At 43.9% G+C, this 24,835-nt stretch overlaps 1 protein-coding gene across 1 annotated transcript in view; it reads right to left on the reverse strand.

Moving 5' to 3' along the window:
* LOC128705840 (patched domain-containing protein 3-like) overlaps nt 1-24,835 on the reverse strand; it is a 79,111-nt gene that overhangs the window by 34,720 nt on the left and 19,556 nt on the right. The window contains exons 3-5 of the mRNA XM_070085705.1: nt 17,613-17,726; nt 17,363-17,480; nt 14,338-14,468 (exon numbers count right to left, since the gene is read on the reverse strand). Coding sequence (XP_069941806.1) covers nt 14,338-14,468; nt 17,363-17,480; nt 17,613-17,726 — 363 coding nt within the window. The remainder of the gene's footprint in view (nt 1-14,337; nt 14,469-17,362; nt 17,481-17,612; nt 17,727-24,835) is intronic.

The following is a 24,835-nucleotide window of genomic DNA, read 5'->3' on the forward strand; positions in this document are numbered from 1 at the left end:
ACTCAACAAGAGATTCAAAGAAGTGTTCACAGAGGAGACAGAAGGGACTCCAGAAAGACGGAGAGGTGGGGCACACCACCAAGTGCTGGACACAGTGCACACAACCGAGGAAGAAGTGAAGAGGCTTCTGAGTGAGCTAGATACCTCAAAGGCAATGGGGCCAGATAACATCTCCCCATGGGTATTGAGAGAGGGAGCAGAGGCGCTATGTGTACCCCTAACAACAATATTCAATACATCTATCGAAACAGGGAGATTGCCTGAGGCATGGAAGACAGCAAATGTAGTCCCAATCTTTAAAAAAGGAGACAGACATGAAGCATTAAACTACAGACCAGTGTCACTGACATGTATAGTATGCAAAATCATGGAGAAGATTATCAGGAGAAGAGTGGTGGAACACCTAGAAAGGAATGATCTCATCAACAGCAGCCAGCATGGTTTCAGGGACGGGAAATCCTGTGTCACAAACCTACTGGAGTTCTATGACATGGTGACAGCAGTAAGACAAGAGAGAGAGGGGTGGGTGGATTGCATTTTCTTGGACTGCAAGAAGGCGTTTGACACAGTTCCACACAAGAGATTGGTGCAAAAACTGGAGGACCAAGCAGGGATAACAGGGAAGGCACTACAATGGATCAGGGAATACTTGTCAGGAAGACAGCAGCGAGTCATGGTACGTGGCGAGGTGTCAGAGTGGGCACCTGTGACCAGCGGGGTCCCGCAGGGGTCAGTCCTAGGACCAGTGCTGTTTCTGGTATTTGTGAACGACATGACGGAAGGAATAGACTCTGAGGTGTCCCTGTTTGCAGATGACGTGAAGTTGATGAGAAGAATACACTCGATCGAAGACCAGGCAGAACTACAAAGGGATCTGGACAGGCTGCAGAACTGGTCCAGCAATTGGCTCCTGGAGTTCAATCCCACCAAGTGCAAAGTCATGAAGATTGGGGAAGGGCAAAGAAGGCCGCAAACGGAGTACAGTCTAGGGGGTCAGAGACTACAAACCTCACTCAAGGAAAAAGATCTTGGGGTGAGTATAACACCAGGCACATCTCCTGAAGCGCACATCAACCAAATAACTGCTGCAGCATATGGGCGCCTAGCAAACCTCAGAACAGCATTCCGACATCTTAATAAGGAATCGTTCAGGACCCTGTACACCGTATACGTTAGGCCCATATTGGAGTATGCGGCACCAGTTTGGAACCCACACCTAGCCAAGCACGTAAAGAAACTAGAGAAAGTGCAAAGGTTTGCAACAAGACTAGTCCCAGAGCTAAGAGGTATGTCCTACGAGGAGAGGTTAAGGGAAATCAACCTGACGACACTGGAGGACAGGAGAGATAGGGGGGACATGATAACGACATACAAAATACTGAGAGGAATTGACAAGGTGGACAAAAACAGGATGTTCCAGAGATTGGACACAGTAACAAGGGGACACAGTTGGAAGCTAAAGACACAGATGAATCACAGGGATGTTAGGAAGTATTTCTTCAGCCACAGAGTAGTCAGTAAGTGGAATAGTTTGGGAAGCGATGTAGTGGAGGCAGGATCCATACATAGCTTTAAGCAGAGGTACGATAAAGCTCACGGCTCAGGGAGAGTGACCTAGTAGCGATCAGTGAAGAGGCGGGGCCAGGAGCTCGGACTCGACCCCCGCAACCTCAACTAGGTGAGTACAACTAGGTGAGTACACACACATGCATCAACATGTCAGGGACACAACCAGAGAGAGAGGGGAGGATGAGCCAGCAAGACTGGATCTTGTGTTCACCCTGAGCAGTTCAGACATTGAGGACATCACTTACGAGAGGCCCCTTGGAGCTAGCGATCTCGTTGTTCTGAGTTTTGATTATATAGTAGAGTTACAAGTGGAGAAGGTAACAGGAACTGAAGGAGACAGGCCAAACTATAAAAGGGAGGACTACACAGGAGGTTCAGTGGGACAGAGAAATGGTAGGAAAATCAGTAAACGAGATGATGGAATATGTGGCAACAAAATGCAAAGAAGCCAAAGGAAATTTTGTTCCCAAGGGAAACAGAAATAATAGGAAGACCAAAACGAGTCCTTGGTTTACCCGAAGGTGTAGGGAGGCAAAAACTAAGTGCAACAGAGAATGGAAAAGGTACAGGAGGCATAGGACCCAGGAAAACAAGGAGATTAGTAGAAGAGCCAGAAACGAGTATGCACAGATAAGGAGGGAGGCCCAGCGACAGTATGAAAACGACATAGCATCGAAAGTCAAATCCGACCTGAAACTGCTGTATAGCCACATTAGGAGGAAGACAACAGTCAAGGACCAGGTGATAAGGCTGAGGAAAGAAGGTGGAGAACTCACAAGAAACGATCAAGAGGTATGTGAGGAGCTCAACACGAGATTTAAGGAAGTATTTACAGTAGAGACAGGAAGGACTCTGAGGGGACAGACCAGATGGGGACACCAGCAAGGAATACACCAACAAGTGTTGGACGACATACATACAGATGAGGAGGAGGTGAAGAAACTGCTAAGGGACATCGATACCTCAAAGGCAATGGGACCGGACAACATCTCCCCGTGGGTCCTTAGAGAGGGAGCAGATATGTTGTGCATGCCACTTACCACAATCTTCAACACGTCCCTGGAAACTGGGCAACTACCTGAGGTATGGAAGACGGAAATGTAGTTCCCATTTTTAAAAAAGGAGACAGAAAAGAGGCACTAAACTATAGACCTGTGTCATTGACGTGTATAGTATGCAAAGTTATGGAGAAGATTATCAGGAGGAGAGTGGTGGAGCACCTGGAGCGGAACAAGAGTATAAATGCCAACCAGCACGGATTCATAGAAGGCAAATCCTGTGTCACAAACCTTCTGGAGTTTTATGATAAAATAACAGAAGTAAGACACGAGAGAGAGGGGTGGGTTGATTGCATCTTCTTGGACTGCAAGAAGGCCTTTGACACAGTTCCTCACAAGAGATTAGTGCAGAAGCTAGAGCATCAGGCGCATATAACAGGAAGGGCACTGCAATGGATCAGAGAATACCTGACAGGGAGGCAACAACGAGTCATGGTACGTAATGATGTATCACAGTGGGCACCTGTGACGAGCGGGGTCCCACAGGGGTTGGTCCTAGGACCAGTGCTATTTTTGGTATATGTGAACGACATGATGGAAGGGTTAGACTCAGAAGTGTCCCTGTTTGCAGATGATGTGAAGTTAATGAGGAGTACCTGGAGTTTACCTGGAGAGAGTTCCGGGGGTCAACGCCCCCGCGGCCCGGTCTGTGCCCAGGCCTCCTGGGGGATCAGAGCCTGATCAACCAGGCTGTTGCTGCTGGCTGCACGCAAACCAACGTACGAGCCACAGCCCGGCTGATCAGGAACTGACTTTAGGTGCTTGTCCAGTGCCAGCTTGAAGACTGCCAGGGCTCTGTTGGTAATCCCCCTTATGTGTGCTGGGAGGCAGTTGAACAGTCTCGGGCCCCTGACACTTATTGTATGGTCTCTTAACGTGCTAGTGACACCCCTGCTTTTCATTGGGGGGATGGTGCATCGTCTGCCAAGTCTTTTGCTTTCGTAGTGAGTGATTTTCGTGTGCAAGTTCGGTACTAGTCCCTCTAGGATTTTCCAGGTGTATATAATCATGTATCTCTCCCTCCTGCGTTCCAGGGAATACAGGTTTAGGAACCTCAAGCGCTCCCAGTAATTGAGGTGTTTTATCTCCGTTATGCGCGCCGTGAAAGTTCTCTGTACATTTTCTAGGTCGGCAATTTCATCTGCCTTGAAAGGTGCTGTTAGTGTGCAGCAATATTCCAGCCTAGATAGAACAAGTGACCTGAAGAGTGTCATCATGGGCTTGGTCTCCCTAGTTTTGAAGGTTCTCATTATCCATCCTGTCATTTTTCTAGCAGATGCGATTGATACAATGTTATGGTCCTTGAAGGTGAGATCCTCCGACATGATCACTCCCAGGTCTTTGACGTTGGTGTTTCGCTCTATTTTGTGGCCAGAATTTGTTTTGTACTCTGATGAAGATTTAATTTCCTCATGTTTACAATATCTGAGTAATTGAAATTTCTCATCGTTGAACTTCATATTGTTTTCTGCAGTCCACTGAAAGATTTGGTTGATGTCCGCCTGGAGCCTTGCAGTGTCTGCAATGGAAGACACTGTCATGCAGATTCGGGTGTCATCTGCAAAGGAAGACACGGTGCTGTGGCCGACATCCTTGTCTATGTCGGATATGAGGATGAGGAACAAGATGGGAGCGAGTACTGTGCCTTGTGGAACAGAGCTTTTCACCGTAGCTGCCTCGGACTTTACTCTGTTGACGACTACTCTCTGTGTTCTGTTAGTGAGGAAATTATAGATCCATCGACCGACTTTTCCTGTTATTCCTTTAGCACGCATTTTGTGCGCTATTACGCCATGGTCACACTTGTCGAAGGCTTTTGCAAAGTCTGTATATATTACATCTGCATTCTTTTTGTCTTCTAGTGCATTTAGGACCTTGTCGTAGTGATCCAATAGTTGAGACAGACAGGAGCGACCTGTTCTAAACCCATGTTGCCCTGGGTTGTGTAACTGATGGGTTTCTAGATGGGTGGTGATCTTGCTTCTTAGGACCCTTTCAAAGATTTTTATGATATGGGATGTTAGTGCTATTGGTCTGTAGTTCTTTGCTGTTGCTTTACTGCCCCCTTTGTGGAGTGGGGCTATGTCTGTTGTTTTTAGTAACTGTGGGACGACCCCCGTGTCCATGCTGTGTGTTCTTGATGAACACACAGAGTTCCATGAGTCTGGCCCTGGGGCAGAGTGCACGGGCATGTCATTTATCGCCTGTTCGAAGTCATTTGGCGTCAGGATAACATCGGATAGGCTTGTGTTAATTAAATTTTGTGGCTCTCTCATAAAAAAATTCATTTTGATCTTCGACTCTCAGTCTGGTTAGCGGCTTGCTAAAAACTGAGTCATATTGGGACTTGAGTAGCTCACTCATTTCCTTGCTGTCATCTGTGTAGGACCCATCTTGTTTAAGTAGGGGCCCAATACTGGACGTTGTTCTCGATTTTGATTTGGCATAGGAGAAGAAATACTTTGGGTTTCTTTCGATTTCGATTTTCAGATGAGGACCAGGCAGGACTTCAAAGAGACCTGGACAGACTGGACATCTGGTCCAGCAAATGGTTTCTCGAATTTAATCCTGCCAAATGCAAAGTCATGTAGATAGGGGAAGGGCACAGAAGACCACAGACAGAGTATAGGCTAGGTGGCCAAAGACTGCAAACCTCACTCAAGGAGAAAGATCTTGGGGTGAGTATAACACCGAGCATGTCTCTGGAAGCACACGTCAATCAGATAACTGCTGCGGCATATGAACGCCTGGCAAACCTGAGAACAGCATTTCGTTACCTTAGTAAGGAATCGTTCAAGACACTGTACACCGTGTATGTCAGGCCCATACTGGAGTATGCAGCACATGTTTGGAACCCGCACTTGATAAAGCACGTCAAGAAACTAGAGAAAGTACAAAGGTTTGCTACAAGGTTAGTTCCAGAGCTATGGGAATGTCCTATGAAGAAAGATTAAGGGAAATCGGCCTGACGACACTGGAGGACAGGAGGGTCAGGGGAGACATGATAACGACATATAAAATACTGCGTGGAATAGACAAGGTGAACAAAGACAGGATGTTCCAGGGAGGGGACACAGAAACAAGAGGCCACAATTGGAAGTTGAAGACACAAATGAGTCAAAGAGATATTAGGAAGTATTTCTTCAGTCATAGAGTTGTCAGGCAGTGGAATAGCCTAGAAAATGACGTAGTGGAGGCAGGAAGCATACACAGTTTTAAGACGAGGTTTGATAAAGCTCATGGAGCGGGGAGAGAGAGGGCCCAGTAGCAACCGGTGAAGAGGCGGGGCCAGGAGCTAAGACTCGACCCGTGCAACCACAAATAGGTGAGTACAAATAGGTGAGTACACACACACACACACACAGAGAGAGAGTTTGGAACCCACGCCTCGTCAAGCATGTCAAGAAACTAGAGAAAGTGCAAAGGTTTGCAACAAGACTAGTTCCAGAGCTAAGGAGAATGTCCTACGAAGAAAGGTTACGGGTAATCGGCCTGACGACACTGGAGGACAGGAGGGTTAGGGGAGACATGATAACGACATACAAAATACTGCGAGGAATAGATAAGGTGGACAGAGACAGGATGTTCCAGAGATGGGACACAGAAACAAGGGGTCACTATTGGAAGTTGAAGACTCAGATGAGTCAAAGGGATATCAGGAAGTATTTCTTCAGTCACAGAGTTGTCAGGAAGTGGTATAGTCTGGCAAGTGATGTAGTGGAGGCAGGACCAATACATAGTTTTAAGACGAGGTATGATAAAACTCATGGAGCAGGGAGAGAGAGGACCTAGTGGCGACCAGTGAAGAGGCGGAGCAAGGAGCTGAGTCTCGACCCCTGCATCCACATTTAGGTAAGCACACACACACACACACACACACACACACACACACACACACACACACACACACACACACACACACACACTACAGTGGATGCGAGATTTCTATTTTGAAAGTGAAGAGCAAAGAATGATACAAGTAAAATGTGATGACACCTCGTCATTAACGAGGTGCCACAATATTTGTCCCAATATTTATAATGTAAATAAACGACTTACCAGAAGGTATTCGAGATGTAAAAATCCCATTTAAAAATAATAAAAGTAATAGTTATTGCTGCATGAAGACTTTTACAGACCGTGCAAGTACTTATATATATGAAGAAATTTCAAGTGGATGAGTAAAATGCAATATTAGATTTATTTTGGTCACTACGTAAATAACTCATTACGACTGTAACCAGATATAAACATGTAAATAGTTCATTACCTTTGTAACTAGTTCAACTATCAAAACTTTGCGGTCCAGTCCCTGTACTCATTATGTACCTCTGTAATCTTTTGACTACCGCCCACACCATGGGTATGGCATGCATAATAAAAACCCATAGCTCGATCGATAGCGCACTCAGCTCATATATTGTAGTCCGGGGATCGAATCCCCGGTAGAGCTGAAAAACATTAGGACGTGTTTCCATAAGTCACCTTCTGTCCACTGTTCACCCATCAGTAAAATGGGTACCTGGGCGTTAGTCGACCTGTGTGGGTCGTATCTTGGGACAAAATTGACCTAATCTGCCCGAAATGCTCAGCATAACAAGCGGCTTTCTGTATAGTAGTATGTCACTGATGTCAGCTTGGCCTGTAGACCTTGTACATGTACTTGTAGAAATAAAGATATTATTATTAAATTAATCTGAACTTGCCATAAAATGATACACTTTCAAAGACAGTGTTGTAAAACTAATACATTTTAAAGGAATGGATCGATAAGCTAGCAGAAGGCCTCAGTCAGATGGCAAAAAGCTAAAAACGCTTGTCCTGTTTCTTGACTAATGTTAACCTTGTAAGCGTGAAAGCTATCAGAAGTCTTTCTCTAGTTATTACACGAGATCATCCCAGGTTTTAAATAAAATACTCAAATTAGTGGTTACATACCAATAATAATGTGAACCATCCTTTGAAAAATATACTATACTTTGAAAAATTACTATCGTTGTAGAGGTCTGAGCCTTGCTCAGACCTCTACAACGATAGTAATTATAGACAAGGTAGATTATAGTGGAAAAATGAACATGTTATTATTATTACGTGCCCCTTAAAGGTTTACTACACAGTTGAATAATAGTCCAAAGCTTCCTTTAAGATAGCGCTGCACTGAAAAATCCACAAAAACAATAGAAAGACACAAACAAGGTGCATGAGATCAATAATCTATACTTGTGTTTCCTCGTCAAGGGGGGGGGGGCTCCTTGGCGTGGTGAAGAGGCTCTTGGTCTGAGGAATTAGACCTACCGGTCTCCTTCCTCAGACCGAACCTAATTACCCCCAATCCCCCCTTCCCTATCCCATCCTCCCCTTTTTCCTTTCCTCCTCTGAGGAATTAGACCTATCGGTCTCCTTCCTCAGACCGAACCTAATTACCCCCAATCCCCCCTTCCCTATCCCATCCTCCCCATCCTCCCCTTTTTCCTTTCCTCCTCCTCCTCCCCACCCATCCCTTTTGCCCTTCCTCTTTTTGGCCTTTGGGATTTTTCCCACAGGAGCGCTAGTTCCTAGGTAGGGGAAAGGGTACCGGGGTCCATCCCATTCTGTTGAGGTTCTTGGCGGTGGCGTAGTTTGCCGTGGAATCTGGATCGCCTGGGGATGTCCAGATCCCTCTCTAGTATCCCGGAGGGTGGCTTTGGGTGTCTTTCGGGCGACGGGTGTATCTCTGGAAGCCACCTTTCGGATTCCGGGGGTAGTGGCTGAAGGAGGTATGCTTTGTGGTGGATATCCGGCCGCCCTCTCTAATGTCCACCGAGGTAGCTCGGCAGATGTGAGGTTGCGATTCTGGATTGCTGGTTTACTGGCATGAAGGATAGGGAATGGCACGGGTTCCATGCTGCATCTGCGCTACTTGCGGTGCTGAGGTCCTCTTGGGTGCTGAGGGAGATTTCTGGCCCTTTCATTCCTCCTAGGAACTATCCCTCCCCAGTCCCCCCTTTTTTATTCTTTTTTTTCTTTTCTTTTCTTTTCTTCTTTCTTTTTTTTCTTAAAAACAAAAAGAAAGAAGTAACCTAACCATGGAGTCCCCAATCCATGACCCCGCTACCCATGGGCCCCTTATTGTTACTGCACCCAGTTCTGACCTCGCCTCGTCTTTTGGCCACTCTTTGGAGACTCCTAAGGCCCCTGTACCTCTTGCTGGTGCTGTTTCGTCACCCACTTCAGATGCCGGGGTTTGGACTGACTTCTTCAATTTGACTGACCTCCGCTCTCCTTTGACTATGCTTCCGGCCTCTCCCTCTACGGTGAGGCGATTTTTGAATCGCCAGCCCGTCCTACGTCGGACCAACTCTGGTCCCACTTCTAAACATCAACGACAATCTCCTGATGATGTTACTTCGTTACCTCCCCATTCTACTTGGAAAAGACCGACACGTCATGCACTCCCTCTCCACACTCAGTTTCGGACCACACAAGCTCACGATGTTTCTCTTCTTTCACATATTGATACTATTCCTATCACTATCAAAAAACATCATTCCCTCAATTCTTGTAGTGGTACTGTTATTCTGCCCCATACCATAGTCCAACAGAATTTCCAGATATGTGGCAATGACATTCTCGAACAGCTGGAACTCCAAGATATCCCAATTCTCAAGGTAGACACTTATGCTCTTCCTGCCCGTGGGTGGACACAATCCCCTTGCAATGTGGCTCATTTAACTTTTGACAGCCATGAACTCCCATCCTCTGTTTATGTAGCAGGACATAGGTTACAAGTTTGGAAGGTGATCCCTACACCGCAACAGTGTAGAAATTGCTGGCGATTTGGCCACCCAGCAAAATATTGCAGATCTATAGCCAAATGCCCAGTCTGTGGTACTGATGACCATTCTAATATGTCTTGCGGTCGACCTCCCTCTTGCCTTGTCATGAGGCTCACCCTTCGTACTCTCGCCATTGCCAGGTCTACTTAAATGAGTGGGAAATTTGTTGCCTCAAAGAGGCAGAAGGTCTCCCTTATGCTATGGCAGTTTCTCATCTCCACCTCCAAGGGAGACTACCCCGTGTTTCTTATTCTCGTGTTTCAAAACGTCCCGCCACTTCTGGGGTCCCATCTTCTGCAGCCTGCTCTGCAGCTGCCAGTCCCATAGTCACTCCTGTATCTAATTCTTTTGCTGTCCTGGGCTCAGACATCCCTACTTCAACACCTCAGTCTGTTCTCACTTCTTCGTGTTCTCCCTCACAAACCCCGATATCGACAAGACCTCGTACGACACCTCCTCCCAATCGTCCCTCTGTTTCTCAGAAGTCCAAAAAATCTCCTTCAACCCCTCCTTTATCTTCATCCACCTCCACATTTTACCTTCCCGGTCTCTGTACCTGGGTCTTCTCCTTTCACTGGCTCTGTTACAAGCGTGGAGGTTCATCCTCCTCCTCGTACTGTGCCTTCCTACCCCTGTCCCGTCCCAAGTTTCTTCCTCTTCTGCCACCTCCCAGGTTTCTGCCTCTTCTCCCCCCCCCCACACTTCTCCAGTTCCCTCCACCCTTTCGCCCCCCCCCACCTTGGTACAGTCCATTACAGTTCCGATCTTCTCTCAAACTCCTCCTCCTTCCATCTCCAACATTGTCTCCCATACAACGTCTCTGAACTCCGAAACACTTGAAGCAATCTCTGAATAAATTGCAGAGACCAAACCATCAATGGACACTGATCCGCTCTCTCTGTTCCTTTTCTTTCCTCTTCTCCATCTGCACAACTCCTTTCTTCACAGCGCACCGTTCCTTCGCTGCCACCGCATATGGACTTTTCTAACCCCTCTAATCTGTAAGTACCCTTACCTGCAGATTTCTAGTATCTTTATCATTGCCAATCATGGCCTATTTACAGTGGAATATACGTGGCCTCAGGGGTAATCGGAGTGACCTTCAGACGTTGCTCTCCCAATTTTTCCCTGTTGGTGTTTGCTTACAAGAACCAAAATTACACTCTATTGTTATCTATCCCATCTCAGGCTATAATTTATTGTATTCTTCGGATCCTTTTCCTGATGGGACCTTTAACGAAAGTGCCCTTCTTCTACGCACTTATATTCCGTACCATCAGCTATTTGTTTGTACTTTGCTGCATTACACAGCAGCCCATATCCACCTGCATAGGTGGTATACACTCTGTTCTTTGTATCTTCTGTGTCCATCATTTCCTCTGGGGGGGTCTCACTGTGATTCCCGTGGCATTCAGCTAGAGGTTTTCTTGCTTCCCACCCCCTCAATGTTTTAAATACAGGTACTCACACCCATTTTGATTCTCGTCCTCATACTCTCTCTTGCATCGATCTCTCAGTCTGCTCTTCCTCTGCCGCACTAGACTTCACCCGATCTGTTCTCCCGGATTTACATGACAGCGATCATTTTCCAATCATTCTTACTTCCCCTTCATATTCACCACCTCTTTGTAACCCACGCTGGCAATTTGATCGGGCAAATTGGGACCTTTACTCACACCTAACTGTTTTTAGTGAGGTTCCTTCTTCGTCCTCCATCGTCCTCAGTTTTAACTGCAGCTTCTCATTCTATACCCCAAACCTCAGGCAGGCATTCTCAGAAATGCGTGCCTTGGTGGTCTCCTGCTTTTGCTCGTGCAGTACATTTGAAACACGCTGCGTGGGGCAGGTACCGGTATAATAGAACCACTGAGAGACTTCTTGATTTTAAGCAGAAGTGTGCGATCGCTCGCCGTGTCATCCATGATGCTAAACGCTCTTTCTGGTGAGATTATGCCTCCACCATCACCTCTGCTTCCTCTATGAGTGCAGTCTGGAAAAAAGTACGGAAATTGAGTGGTAAATATTCTGACCCGGCTCCTATTCTGTAGGTTGCCGGTGTTGATATAGCAAACCCTCTAGATGTTGCCATTGAAATTGGCAATCATCTGGTCTGTATTTGTCTGGGGCTCCATTTCTGCCCCTTTTTACTTTCCTCAAAGTCTTCCAGAGAGTTAGCACCCTTGGACTTTTCTTCTCTCAGAGAAGAGCAGTATAATGTGCCTTTTACACTTCAGGAACTGGAGGCAGCACTCTCAGCTTGCCCATCATCGACAGCTGGGCCCGACGACATTCATATTCGTATGTTACAACATTTACATCAGTCAGCCCTTGCAGTCCTCTTATGCCTTTTCAATCTTATTTGGTCACAAGGAGTTCTTCCACAGCTGTGGAAATCTGTCATTGTTCTCCCTTTCCGCAAAATGGGGACTACGGGACATGAAGCCTCCCACTATCGTCCCATTGCTCTTACCAGTGCAGTCTGCAAAGTGATGGAACGTCTGGTAAATAGACGTTTAATGTGGAATTTAGAGACGCACACAAGTCTCTCCACTCGTCAATATGGCTTTCATAAGGGCCATTCTACCATAGACCCCTTACTACGCTTGGATACGTATGTTCGTAATGTCTTTGCAAATAATCACTCAGTTACTGCCATATTTTTTGACCTTGAGAAGGCATACGACACAACTTGGAGGTATAATATTTTGGCCCAAGCCTACTCCTTAGGCCTCCAAGGCAATCTACCACCTTTCCTTAAGAACTTTTTAACTGACAGACATTTCCGTGTTCGAGTCAATAATGTGCTCTCCCCGGATTTTGTCCAAGCAGAAGGTGTCCCTCAGGGATGTGTTCTGAGCACAACACTTTCTCCTTGCTATAAATGATTTGGCCTCTGTTCTTCCATCTAATATTTGGTCATCACTCTATGTAGATGACTTCACTATTGCTTGTGCAGGCGCTGACTGTCACATCATTACAGTTTCTCTCCAGCATGCAGTCGACCGTGTTTCCAATTGGGCCACTACGCATGGGTTTATATTTTCCAGTACCAAAACTCACCAAATTACTTTCACTAGACGCTCTGTCATCTCCGATCATCCTTTGTACCTCTATGGCTTCCGTATCCCTGAACGTGATACAGTCAGGTTTCTAGGCCTTCTCTTTGACCATAGGTTATCCTGGAAACCCCACATTGCCTCTCTAAAGGCAGCTTGTCACAGCCGGCTGAACCTTCTTAAGACCCTTGCTCATCTTTCATGGGGAGCTGATCGTCGAACTCTCCTTCGCCTACATTCAGTCCACATTTTATCGAAACTCGATTATGGTGACCAGATCTATTCAGCAGCCTCTCCTGCTACTCTCTCTAGCCTTAACCCCATCTATCACCAAGGATTACGTTTATGCCTTGGTGCTTTTCGCTCATTCCCTGTTGAGAGCTTCTATGCAGAAGCCAATGTTCCATCTTTGTCTGGTCGCCATGATGCCCATTGCCTTCACTACTATGTGCGCTCTCACGATCTCCGCAATCCTTCCATTTATAGAATGGTCACTGATATTAGTAGACATTATTTGTTCGCCGCCCCTGTTTGCCCCGTCCCTTCTCTCTTCACCAACATTCGCTCTTGTCTTCCCTTCAGTTACTGCCTTTATATGTTCATGTAGCATCTCACGTTTCCCTACCCCCCTGGGAAGTTCCAGCTGTTCGGGTCTGTTCTTTCTCACTCCCTTGCTTGAAAGCCCAACTGCCTACGGTGGCTTCCCGCTCTCTTTTTCTTGATCACTTCCACTCTCATTCTCATGCCATCGCCGTGTACACAGATGGCTCTAAATCTTCTGACGGCATCAGATTCGCAGCAGTGTTTCCGGACAGCATCGTGCGAGGGCATTTACTATCTTCGGCAAGCAGTTTTACTGCTGAATGGTATGCCATTCTTGCAGCACTTATACTTATCGCATCTACGCCTGTGTCATCATTTGAGAATGTCTCAGACTCCCTTAGTGCTTTACAGGCTATAAGGAAATTTGATACACCTCACCCCCTAGTTCTCTGTATCCAACTTTGGCTATGCCGTATCCCTACCAAGCATAAAGATATTGTTTTTTGTTGGGTCCCTGGTCATGTTGACGAACTTTTAAATGAACAGGCAGACACTGCTGCGTGGTCAGCAGTACATGACCTACCAATTTCATATAGAGGTGTTCCAGTTTCGTACTATTTTGCTGTAATAGCTACCCACCTTTACACCCGTTGGCAACAACGTTGGTCTGCTTTGCTCAATAGCAAACTTTGTTCTATTAAACCGAGTATAGGTTACTGGCCATCTTCTTGTCACCAGTGTCGAGGTTGGGAGACTACTCTCTCCCGCCTTCGCATTGGCCATACTCGTCTTAATCATGGATGTCTCATGGAGAGGCGCCCTGCTCCTATGAGAATTGTCAGGTTCTATTATCTGTCAGCCACATTCTGTTAGACTGCCCACTTTACCTCCAACGTCGTCTTCGCTCTACTATTCTCTCTTTACCTTCCCTTCTCGCTGATGGACCCACCTTTCATCCGGACTCTCTCATTGGCTTTTTGACAACAACTGACTTACTCCACAAACTCTGATGATGATATCTTCAGCCCTTTCTACCTCAATCTCTTGCTACCCTCTTCTCCCGCACTATCCCCTGCCACGCTGTTTTCTGTAACCTACTGATCATCCCTCCTCCCTTCTGCCGCCCAATACCCTCGCTTCCTTCCCTACCCTGCAGCGCTGTATAGCCCTTGTGGCTTAGTGCTTCTTTTTTATTATAATAATAATATACTTGAGTTTGCATACTTATAAAGCAATTTCTGTACCTAGGTCTGCACATGTGCAGATTTTTCTAGGATTAATGCAAGAAAGTCTTACCTTGATTGGTTTCATGAGCACAACCCTGGAATAAAACTTGTCAAAAAAGGTCTGACAGAGGTCTCTCTGGGAGCAAGAATTAGGCGTCCAGTCCTTGTGTTGGTAACACCATACGAGTCCGTTGCGCTTGTCTGTAAGATGCGACATCACTTAAATGACAAGTTCTTGGGTTCTGACACGGTGCGATCTCCATTTTCTGCACTCTTTACAAATTATGCATAAAATAATTACATAATCACTATGACAAGTTAAATGGTTCAAGACCGCAACGTCGACATACGTAACATAGATTATAAGATTCATTTAACATTCTGAAATATTCCTATAATATTTAAGCGAAACCAAAATACGAGTGTTTCTGCAATACATCGGTAACTTTGATATGGGTCAGTGATTATATTTGAGTCAAGAAATGAGAGAATAGTTCTAATTTTATGGATAATAATCTCTTCACCAGCATTAAGGACCATACCATCCATGCCTCGAAGGCTGAACGTTCAAATGAGCCTCTGGCGGCATCATTTCAATAAAATTTAAGTTTTGATCTAAGAATCCGACAATTTTGTGTAACCCGAAACTATTGAAAATGTTGTCAATATTATATCAAAGATGCTCCAGTTCATTATATTTGTCAATAAATTATATAGAAACGACAATGGTTTTAAGTATTACTCAAGTTAGATAAAGAAAAAGCTTCAAACGGTAAAGCTTCCACATCAAAGTTAGCAAATTCTAACACTATATTGATGAAGCTTAATTCTTATTCTTAATTCTTTGACAATATTAAGCATGGAATTAATAGCGAATTTTGCACTGACTGAAAGACAACCAACGAACTTGCACAATTTTTTTTAACAAAACATTTTTAATAGTGCATGAGGTATTGATGGCCAAATTTATAGTGAACGTCTTAATTGTTTGAAATATATTTGAAAGATTTTCAGTATAACAATATAATGAGAATATTGATGTAAGATAAGGCATAATTGTTAAATGTTTAAATTCAACAAATATATAGTTTAGAATAAAAGTGAAATGACAGAAGAAAATTATAATAAATGTTTATGTGACTGCAGGTCAGAGGAACGTTTATTTAAATTCTACCACGTGATAAGTGAATGTTTGGGTAATAGAGACAAATGAGAGAATGTTTTGTGATATTATAGCTCAACAGAGGCAAGTCTACCAATACCTATTGATACAAAACACACCAAGGAGCTTGGTGTGTTTGTACCAAGGAGCTTGGTGTGTTTGTACCAAGGAGCTTGGTGTGTTTGTACCAAGGAGCTTGGTGTGTTTGGTATCAGTAATAAGATTACTATACTTGGTATTAGAATGTTAAGAAATGAACCAGACACTGTCACTGTGAATCTTACTAAATGTCTAGAAATACACATATTTAAATGGATTGTGAAAACATGCAATTATATTAAGTTTTATAACTTGCACGAACTGTATCACTGTAGACAACAAGAGCATTTCACCCCTCCATGGAAGATGTGTTCATTTAATATCACATACCTGCAAGACCCTCCCGAGAAGCTCATTATTAGTAATCCCTTCCTTAAATCACTCGTAAGACTAACTGCTCAAGAAAAACTTTCTTGCCTAACTGGTAGTAATAACTTATCACAAGTTGTATACACTGATGGCTCTAAGCAGGAGTCTACCTGGCAGGGCTGCATCTGCTCTTATTGCCACCTCTCTAGATAAGAACGATAGGAACTTTCTTGAGTTGGCATAAGAATTAACAACTGGGCGTCTACACTGCAAACTGACGCTAAAGCTAGCTTAAGACACTGAGCTTGACTATGATTATTAATGATTCTGTGTCTTCACTGAAGATTCTTGAATCACATAATGGCTAACAACATGCTCACTGGAGAAGCCAGGTATAGATACTCAAAAATCCAAGAAAAAGGAATTAATGTACAATTGTTATGGATTCCATCCCACGCTGGATTACTCCTTCATGATAAAGTTAATAAATTAGCTAAGAAAAGTACCCTGAAGGATAATGCAGAATTATCCTTCAGGATAATATAACTTTGGTGTATTTGTGTCAAGCATTAGGAATAATATTAGGAAAGAAGTAAATAATGTAACCGAATGTTATAGGAATTCATTTAGAAGCCTGAAAAGATATATAATCCACTATAACATGAACGTAGATAAGTACGTTTATGGAGCAACTTGCAATGTGAATAGATTGACCGATGTTATAGTGGACAGGCTTAAGCTTGGTTATAAGTACTTCTGGCAGTTTGACAGACACACAGATGATCAAACCAAATGCAAAGTATGTGACCAGCCCTATGGTCACCATCTTGAACACTATGTGCTTAATATAGACATAAACAGTATAATAACTAATGTGACACGTCAAGATATCTTATTAATGAAAATAATATACCAGACATATTAAACTAATTTCCTAAATTTGCTTGTAACAGATAAGTGAACTGTATAGATATAAATCCAGATGTACTTCTCTTAACCCTTTTTGGGGCTAAGTTCCTAGTCCTTATGTGCATCCATATGCTCTTGTGCTACCATCCACCGGATGGATATGGGATGCACAATAAACTAGCCACTTCGGTGGTAAAATCTTTAAAAAAAACTAATCAGAGGTAAATACTGTTGGAGGTTATAAGAAAAATGTTTGAAGTGTTAGGAGTAAATGAATTATGTTTTGAGAAATGTTTGGTAATAGGCAGTACATGGTTTAAGAGGGAATACATAAATATGAAAAAATATGATGGAATGCACAACGAGAGTAGCTTGTTCTACTGTTTTCATGCCAACAGTGTGGCCGGAGGAGGAAGAGTGGGGAAGAGAAACCTATTTTATTCTTCCGATTTCATCTCCAAACAGAAGTAACGACTACTAGCCTATAATTTATCCCCTCTTAGCAAGCAACTTAGTTGTAGACCATAAGCTGATCTTCACCTATCTCTGTATTAGCCACCTACCTCCTACACCCCCTTGCTCTTACGCTACTTCATATACCTTCGCCTGTACCTACCTTCCAGTCGTGCCTGATCTAGGGTGAACCAGGCGACGAAGAATGTAGCCTGGAAGACATAAAGGGTGGCGATACCGATGGCGGAATAGATGCAGAAAGATCTCAGAGCCGGCAGTACCTGGGAAAGGCCAGGCTGGTGGTCATGGCTGGTCTATGAGTAAGACAAGACTTACACTCAAGATAAACTTCTTAAGTCAGTACAAATGTGGTTTTACCGTATTTAAACGCTGACGGAGTTGTGAGGACTCACCGTGGTGGAACCAATAATGAAAGCACCGAAGTCAGTGAGCGAAGTGACAGTGATGGCCACTCCAGCGTGGCGGAGAGCGTAACCAACTCTCTGCTGAAGCTTCTGACGTCGCTCCTGAAGAATGAATGAGAATGTGTAATACATCGAAGTGACCGGAACCTTAATTTTTCAGCTCTCAGTACCTAATCAAATTACTTTCAAACACAGTTTGTCACTAAAAAAGTAGGTGCCAACATATTTTAGGTGCTGTCGGCGGCATGATAGTGAACTGGATGAAGAGAAAAAGGAAGAAAATAGAAAGTAGTAACTAGAGTTTGAAGATGAAGAATGATTGTTAGTGTCAGCTTGAATCCAACTGAACTGATTCAAAAGAGATTTTCTAATTTATAATTGAACTGGGTAATGGATTTTGAACTTCGGGTGATAGGCCTAGACTTCTCTGACTTTATCCTAGACATATTAATAATCCTAGACCAATCTCTGAATACCTTAATTTTATTCAACCTTTGATGTCGTTTCATATTACAACCGACTTGCAGGCCCAAGTCTGAAGGGAATTTAGTCTTTGAGAAATTAGACTTTTAATATTCCTTTTCCGAAATAAATGGGAAATTAGCCCTGATCAAGCAGACATATATTGTTGGTATCGCAGTAAAGACTTCTAGAAGCGACGTCATACATCGCATGGTTATTTGTTCTCCCATACCAGTGGCCGGGTGTGCATTATGTTAACACTTTCTTCTTAGTGTCTCTTTCAGCCGGCTTTTCACTTGTAATAAAGTTAGTAGAATTACCGACAATATGTAAAGTAAAAGGACACAAGTGCAACTAATGTGACATTTTATTGTGGCAACGTTTCGCTCTCCAGGAGCTTGATAAAGCTCCTGGAGAGCGAAACGTTGCCACAATAAAATGTCGCATTAGTTGCACTTGTGTCCTTTTACTTTACATACGGCTTTTCACTTGTTAAGTTCCTATATTTCAATCCTTTTCACCACTCCAGAATGACGGTAAGCTTCAGAATTTATCTTCAGATGAAAATTAAATGTCTGAGCTCTGTTTTGATATGCATATGAAGTGCATATGCATGTTTATAAGTTATAATGCCATGTAGTGAACTTAGGCTACACAAAAAGGAACAACTTGAGTACTTGCTGCCGAGATATGGAATATCGTCCCAGACCCTGAACATTGATACATTAAAAATGTGCATATAATTGTGGTTTTGTAATGCTAAAATTGCGTTCTTTTGTATTCTACAAATGTCAGAGAACTTTTTTTTTTAAGGATCAAGAGCCCACAGGAATACTGATTATGTTATCAATGGCCCCGAACATGACTGAAAGTGAAGAAGGTTTTCCAAATGAGGCGGAAACTGATGACAGTGTGAGGTATAACACAACGTTACCTCATTGGCCAATACATGCAAATAAGTGTTCGTGTAAATTCTACAGTAGGAAAAATAACCAAGTCAAGTTAACTATTGCTTGCTCAGTCTGCAAGGAACGTCACTTCCCACGTAAACAACGATATTTAACAGGGTACCCAAAACGCCATCACTTACGGCATTATTTAGGAGTAGGGAAAAGCTCTTTCACCAATAATCAGTTGCCTGCTGAATGCACCGTAGCGGGGAGCACACGGCTGTGAAATGATAATTTGGCAATACTGCTTGGGTACTTCCGCTGACCTCTTGCAGGAAAATAAAAAATGTGTTAACTTTGAAAATAAGCAGCTGTTGTAGTTTGAGTTCTTGGAATATATCATCAGCATGTATTCAGTAAATGTTCACTGAGCAAATAAGGACGAACATTTCACAATGCACAAAAACAAAAACAAAAACAATAAATCATGCAAACTTGCGACTGTGCATATGTGTACTCACTTATGTGTGTGTGTGTGTGTATTATATATATATATATATATATATATATATATATATATATATATATATATATATATAATATATATATATATATATATATACATATATATATATATATATACTGGTTCTGTGGTAGAGTACTGGTTACTCTGATACAGAGTTAGCAGGTTCGAGTCCTGCTGTGGACGTACAGACAATGTTTGTAAATAATTTCGCCTGTTTGCGAATTGTTAAGCATTTCAAATCTCTTTCGTTGTCCAATGCATGTGGCAGGTTAGATGAAATGACTTTGAAAACGAACCTCTCTCTCTCTCTCTCTCTATATATATATATATATATATATATATATATATATATATATATATATATATATATATATATATATATATATATATATATATATATATATATACATACATATATATATATATATATATATATATATATATATATATATATATATATATATATATATATATATAGGAAGGTACCACCTCTATAGCTGGAATAGGGACCCTCATCCTCAGAGAAGACAATAAACGTACCTCAGGGAAAACTGAAGATTCTCCCTGGAGCTGTTTGAATATTTTCTTCTCCTACCACCCCTGTATATTTTATATTCTATGTGAACATTTATTAATAAACAGAATACATTTGCAGAAAAACACAAACATGAATACAATGGTACAATGTATTAAAGATCATGAATTTCCTCCAGCTCCTCCAAAGCCAGAGACGAGCCAAGTATACAGCAAGCATTTCCCCTCTGGATAGCTATGCTGAGGTGCTGGAACATGAATGTGGCTGCCCTTGGGTCCCTGGTGGTGTCGATGAGTCTGGAACCCAATTCTTTAAGGAAATGTGTGGCATTTTTTCCCCATGATCCCAAGGTCTCTGATCCCACTGGGATCCCTGTGGTCAGCAGCTCCTCCCTGTCGCCAAACACTGTGATGGAGGTAGGTGTCAGCCAGTGTGGACACACAGGTATAGTCCCATGTTAAGAGTTTGCCATTCTTCCAAGGATAGATGGTGATCCCGTCGGGGTGGTTTGCTGGGTTGTGAGTATTGTTGGCTGCTAGTGATCGGGGCTCCCTCTCGGCTGGGCATCCAGCTGTAGCAAGGGTTCTCTTTATGATGTCATTGACCTCATTGTGTTTTATAGGTTTTATTGGGTGATGTCTTGGTAGCGGGGTTCAATGATACATGTCTTCGGAGGCTTCTTTACTTTATTTGCAAAGTCTTGGTGGGTACAAAGGCTTGTGTGTTGGGCCCATGGCCCGGTAGGGCCATGCCCACAAGGGAGAGAGCTAGTAGGACATGTTGACTGCTGCTAGGCCGCTGAGTGAGCGAGTGGGACCAGCGTCCCACTGACTTGGGCAGGCCTAGAGGGCAGCACCTGAGAGCTGCAAAATATGAACTAAGTTGGCAGACAGCATAGGCTGTCTGTGCAGACAGTACAGGCTGTCTACATATGCTCGGCCACCTACCTCGACAATACTAATGGTAAAAAAAACTCAGTCTCTCTCTCGTAGGAACAGGGCACAGAACACAAAATAAAAACATGTATATACATATGGACATGGAAAAAAAAACTTCCTGAAGGGAGGGAAGAAATAAAACATGTGGGGTGTGCTAAACATCTTGGTCATAGGCAGTGAGCGTCGAAGGGCATCACTGCACGCCTTCCTGTGTCTGGACAGATACTGCAACACAGGAGACATTGTTGCGGCTGAGCTGTGACGTAACAGGGTACGGTCTCCTCTAGAATGGTGAAGCAGTCATCGTCACTGCAGGTTTCACTCAACCTGGGGCACGACATGCTGGTGCCCTCGAGTGAGGTATCGTCAAAACTCAGCAACTGGGCAGGACTTCTGGCAAGTGACTCAGGAGGACACTTCTCGACTGGTACTGTCACTGGGCTGTCACTGCCGGCAAGCATGGAGTGAGTCGTGGAGCGAGTCATGGCAGAGACGACTGGGCGAAACATCTGGGAGTTGTAACATCATACACCAGACTGCAGTGAGCAAGCTAGCAGTCAAAGTGACATCATCTTTATGCAAGAGCTCACTGAAGCTTGTGACACGAGGCTGACACAGCGCCTGCCGCTTGACGAGTGTCATTCTCTCGGCAGTTTGAGCTATAGCAGAGGTTAGTCTAAGCATCCCCAGACTTGTTTCTCTACATATAACTGCACTCTGAAGGTCTGGAGGTGAAGTGAAACAAATCTCAATGAGAATAGTAGCAGGTACAATTATGCAGAACATCTATGAGCGATAAGCATAAGAGCTTTCTGTACAAAGGGGCTCATACACTCAGAGCTGATTAATACAGCTGTCAAATGCGCTGGTCGCACTGGGTGACAGTAACACAGTGGTGCTACACAGGGGTCTGGCCGCAGACCACACTGGACACACGGAAAACTTTACACACACCCGCGGTACATATGGTACAACATGGCTTAACTAGCAAATGATACTTTTCTGTGCACAAAATTGACACTAAGCCATACACTAACATGTGAGAACACTGAAAGGAATTAATTAACACACGACATATATTTTCTCTCAATCTTCTCGACAATACTGACATAATTACTGAAACACTCGATGTGATGTCAGGCGTGACGTCACGAGGTGACGTCAGCAGACATCTCGAGGTGACATCAGGCAGACATTGTGACGTCATGAAGTCGGGCAGCAGCATTGGTAACTCACGTGGCTCATAGATCCACGTGGCTTTGTCCACACCCCACGTGGTGTCGGGATCTAAGTGGCATGCTGATCCACATGGCTTGCTGATTCACATGGCTTGCTGATCCACATGGCTTGCTGATCTACATGGCTTGCTGATCTACATGGCTTGCTGATCCACTGGGCTTGCTGATCCACGTGGCTTTGTGATCCATGTGACTTAGAGTGGCCTCGGGCACTCAGATACACAGCACTGGCAATGAATTCACACGAAAAACAGCAGAAAACACAGCAGGAGTGGGCAGTGGTGAGTGTATGGTAGGCTGGTGAGGGGTGAGTGTACAGCAGGGCGAGCATGGTCAAGGCAAGGAACGGCCACTTCCTCCTCTTCTCTCCACAAACACATGGAGAAACTCACACTGGACACAGAAATCACCACAAAACTCACCTCTGGTTTGCTGAAACAGCTGTGCTGAGCTGACCAACAACAGCAACATACAAGTGATGCTGAACACGTGACTTGAGAAACAGTGTGGGATGCTGTAGTGTGGGGTCACTGGGACGCCACTTACAATTCTCAAAGAAATTCGGTAAATTTCGGCTGGATCCTGCTTGTACCTGTGTCTGGATGCTGAAACGTGCAGACACGACATCAGGATAACTCGATGAGAGATGGATGCTTCTTGCATGGGGTGATGAAGTGAAGATGACTTCATCCTATTTCCTTCCTCTCTCCGGGCAAACACAACTGCTGTGACCACCACTTCCCACCATTTATAACGAGATTATTTGGTGATTCTGGTAGCGGGTGAGTGAATGATATGTGTTTGGAGGGTTCTTCTTGCTTTGCAAATGTCGTGGGGTACAGGCTGCTGGTGTGTTATGCCCATGGCCCGGTAGGGCCATGCAAATGAGGGAGAGAGCTAGTAGGACATGTTGACTGCTGCTAGGCTGCTGAGTGAGTGAGCGAGTAGGACCAGCGTCCCACTGACTTGGGCAGGCCTAGAGGGCAGCACCTGAGTGCCGCAAAATATGAACTAAGCTGTCAGACAGCATAGGCTGTCTGTGCAGACAGTACAGGCTGTCTACAATTGTGTCTTCCATGCCAGCCCTTGGTATTGGAACAGTTAAGACCATGTAGACCATATTGGTCTGCTTGCGCTTCGCTGCAAATACACATATATTCTGTGTGAATTGGGGCAGCAAGGCACAGAGCAACTGCAATATGAAGGGTCTTAGGGTCGAGTCTCGTTTCCATTGCCGATATGGGAACTGCTCGGAGGAAGTCCCCGGAGTGAGGTGCGCTCACAGCATGGAGACGGGCAGTCTCCCTATCTGATGTTGCAGCCCTGAGCATGTTGGCAAGCACCTTTTCAGCGATCAGGCCGTCCCAGCTTGACTGTTTGTGAGCCAGTGCTGCACTAGGGTTTGGTGCTGGAGCAGCAAGAGTCTCCCATTCAGTGATGGCATTGGCATAGCTAGGGTCCTGTATTCCTGCTGAGTCACTAAGGTTATCACGAAGAAATTGTCTTATCAACTTGTTTGATGCTATGGAAGAGGATAGGAAAGCTGGTAGAGCAATCTGGGAAGATCTGCGTACTCCTAGCCCTATATATGTAGTAGCAGTAGGTTGGTAGACAGCAACCACCCAGGGAGGTACTACCGTCCTACCAAGTGAGTAAATCGAAAGCCTGTAATTGTTTTACATGATGGTAGGATAGCTGGTGTCTTTTGTCTGTCTCATAAATATGCAAGATTACAGGTACGTCTTGCTACTTCTACTTACACTTAGGTCACACTGCACATATACACGTTTATTTATACACACTCATCTGAGTTTTCTTTGATTTTATCTTAATAGTTATTGTTCTTATTACTTTTCTTTTTATATTCAAGGGGAAGAGGAATAAGAATCTTTCCTCTGTAATCCATACGTGTTGTAAAAGTCAACTAAAATGCAAGGAACAATGGGCTAGTAACCCCTTTTCCTGTAATAATCGCTAAAAAGAATAAGCAGAAAATTGTCAAAGTAGGATGTCTGAATGTGCGTGGATGTAGTGCGAATGATAAGAAAGAGATGATTGTGGATGTTATGAATGAGAAGAACCTGGATGTCCTGGCTTTAAGTGAAACAAAGCTGAAGGGGGTGGGAGAGTTTCAGTGGAGAGAAATAAATGGGATTAGGTCAGGGGTTTCAAATAGAGTTAGAGCTAAAGAAGGAGTAGCAATAATGTTGAAGGATTAAGCTATGGCAGGAAAAGAGGGAGTATAAATGTATTAATTCAAGGATTATGTGGAGTAAACTAAAGGTTGGATGTGAAAAGTGGGTTATAGTAAGCGTATATGCACCTGGAGAAGAGAGAAGTGTAGAGGAGAGAGACAGATTTTGGGAAATGTTGAGTGAATGCGTGGGGAGTTTTGAACCAAGTGTGAGAGTACTTGTGGTTGGGGATTTCAATGCTAAAGTGGGTAAAAATGTTGTGGAGGGAGTAGCAGGTAAATTTGGGATGACAGGGGTAAATGATAATGGGGAGCCTTTAATTGAGCTATGTGTAGAAAGAGGTTTGGCAAAAAGTAATACATATTTTATGAAAAAGAGGAAAATAAATATACACGTAATGATATAGCACATAATGAAAGTAGTTTGT

Source organism: Cherax quadricarinatus, chromosome 1 (genome assembly GCF_038502225.1).
Source record: "Cherax quadricarinatus isolate ZL_2023a chromosome 1, ASM3850222v1, whole genome shotgun sequence".
NCBI classification, from domain to species: Eukaryota; Metazoa; Arthropoda; class Malacostraca; order Decapoda; family Parastacidae; genus Cherax; species Cherax quadricarinatus.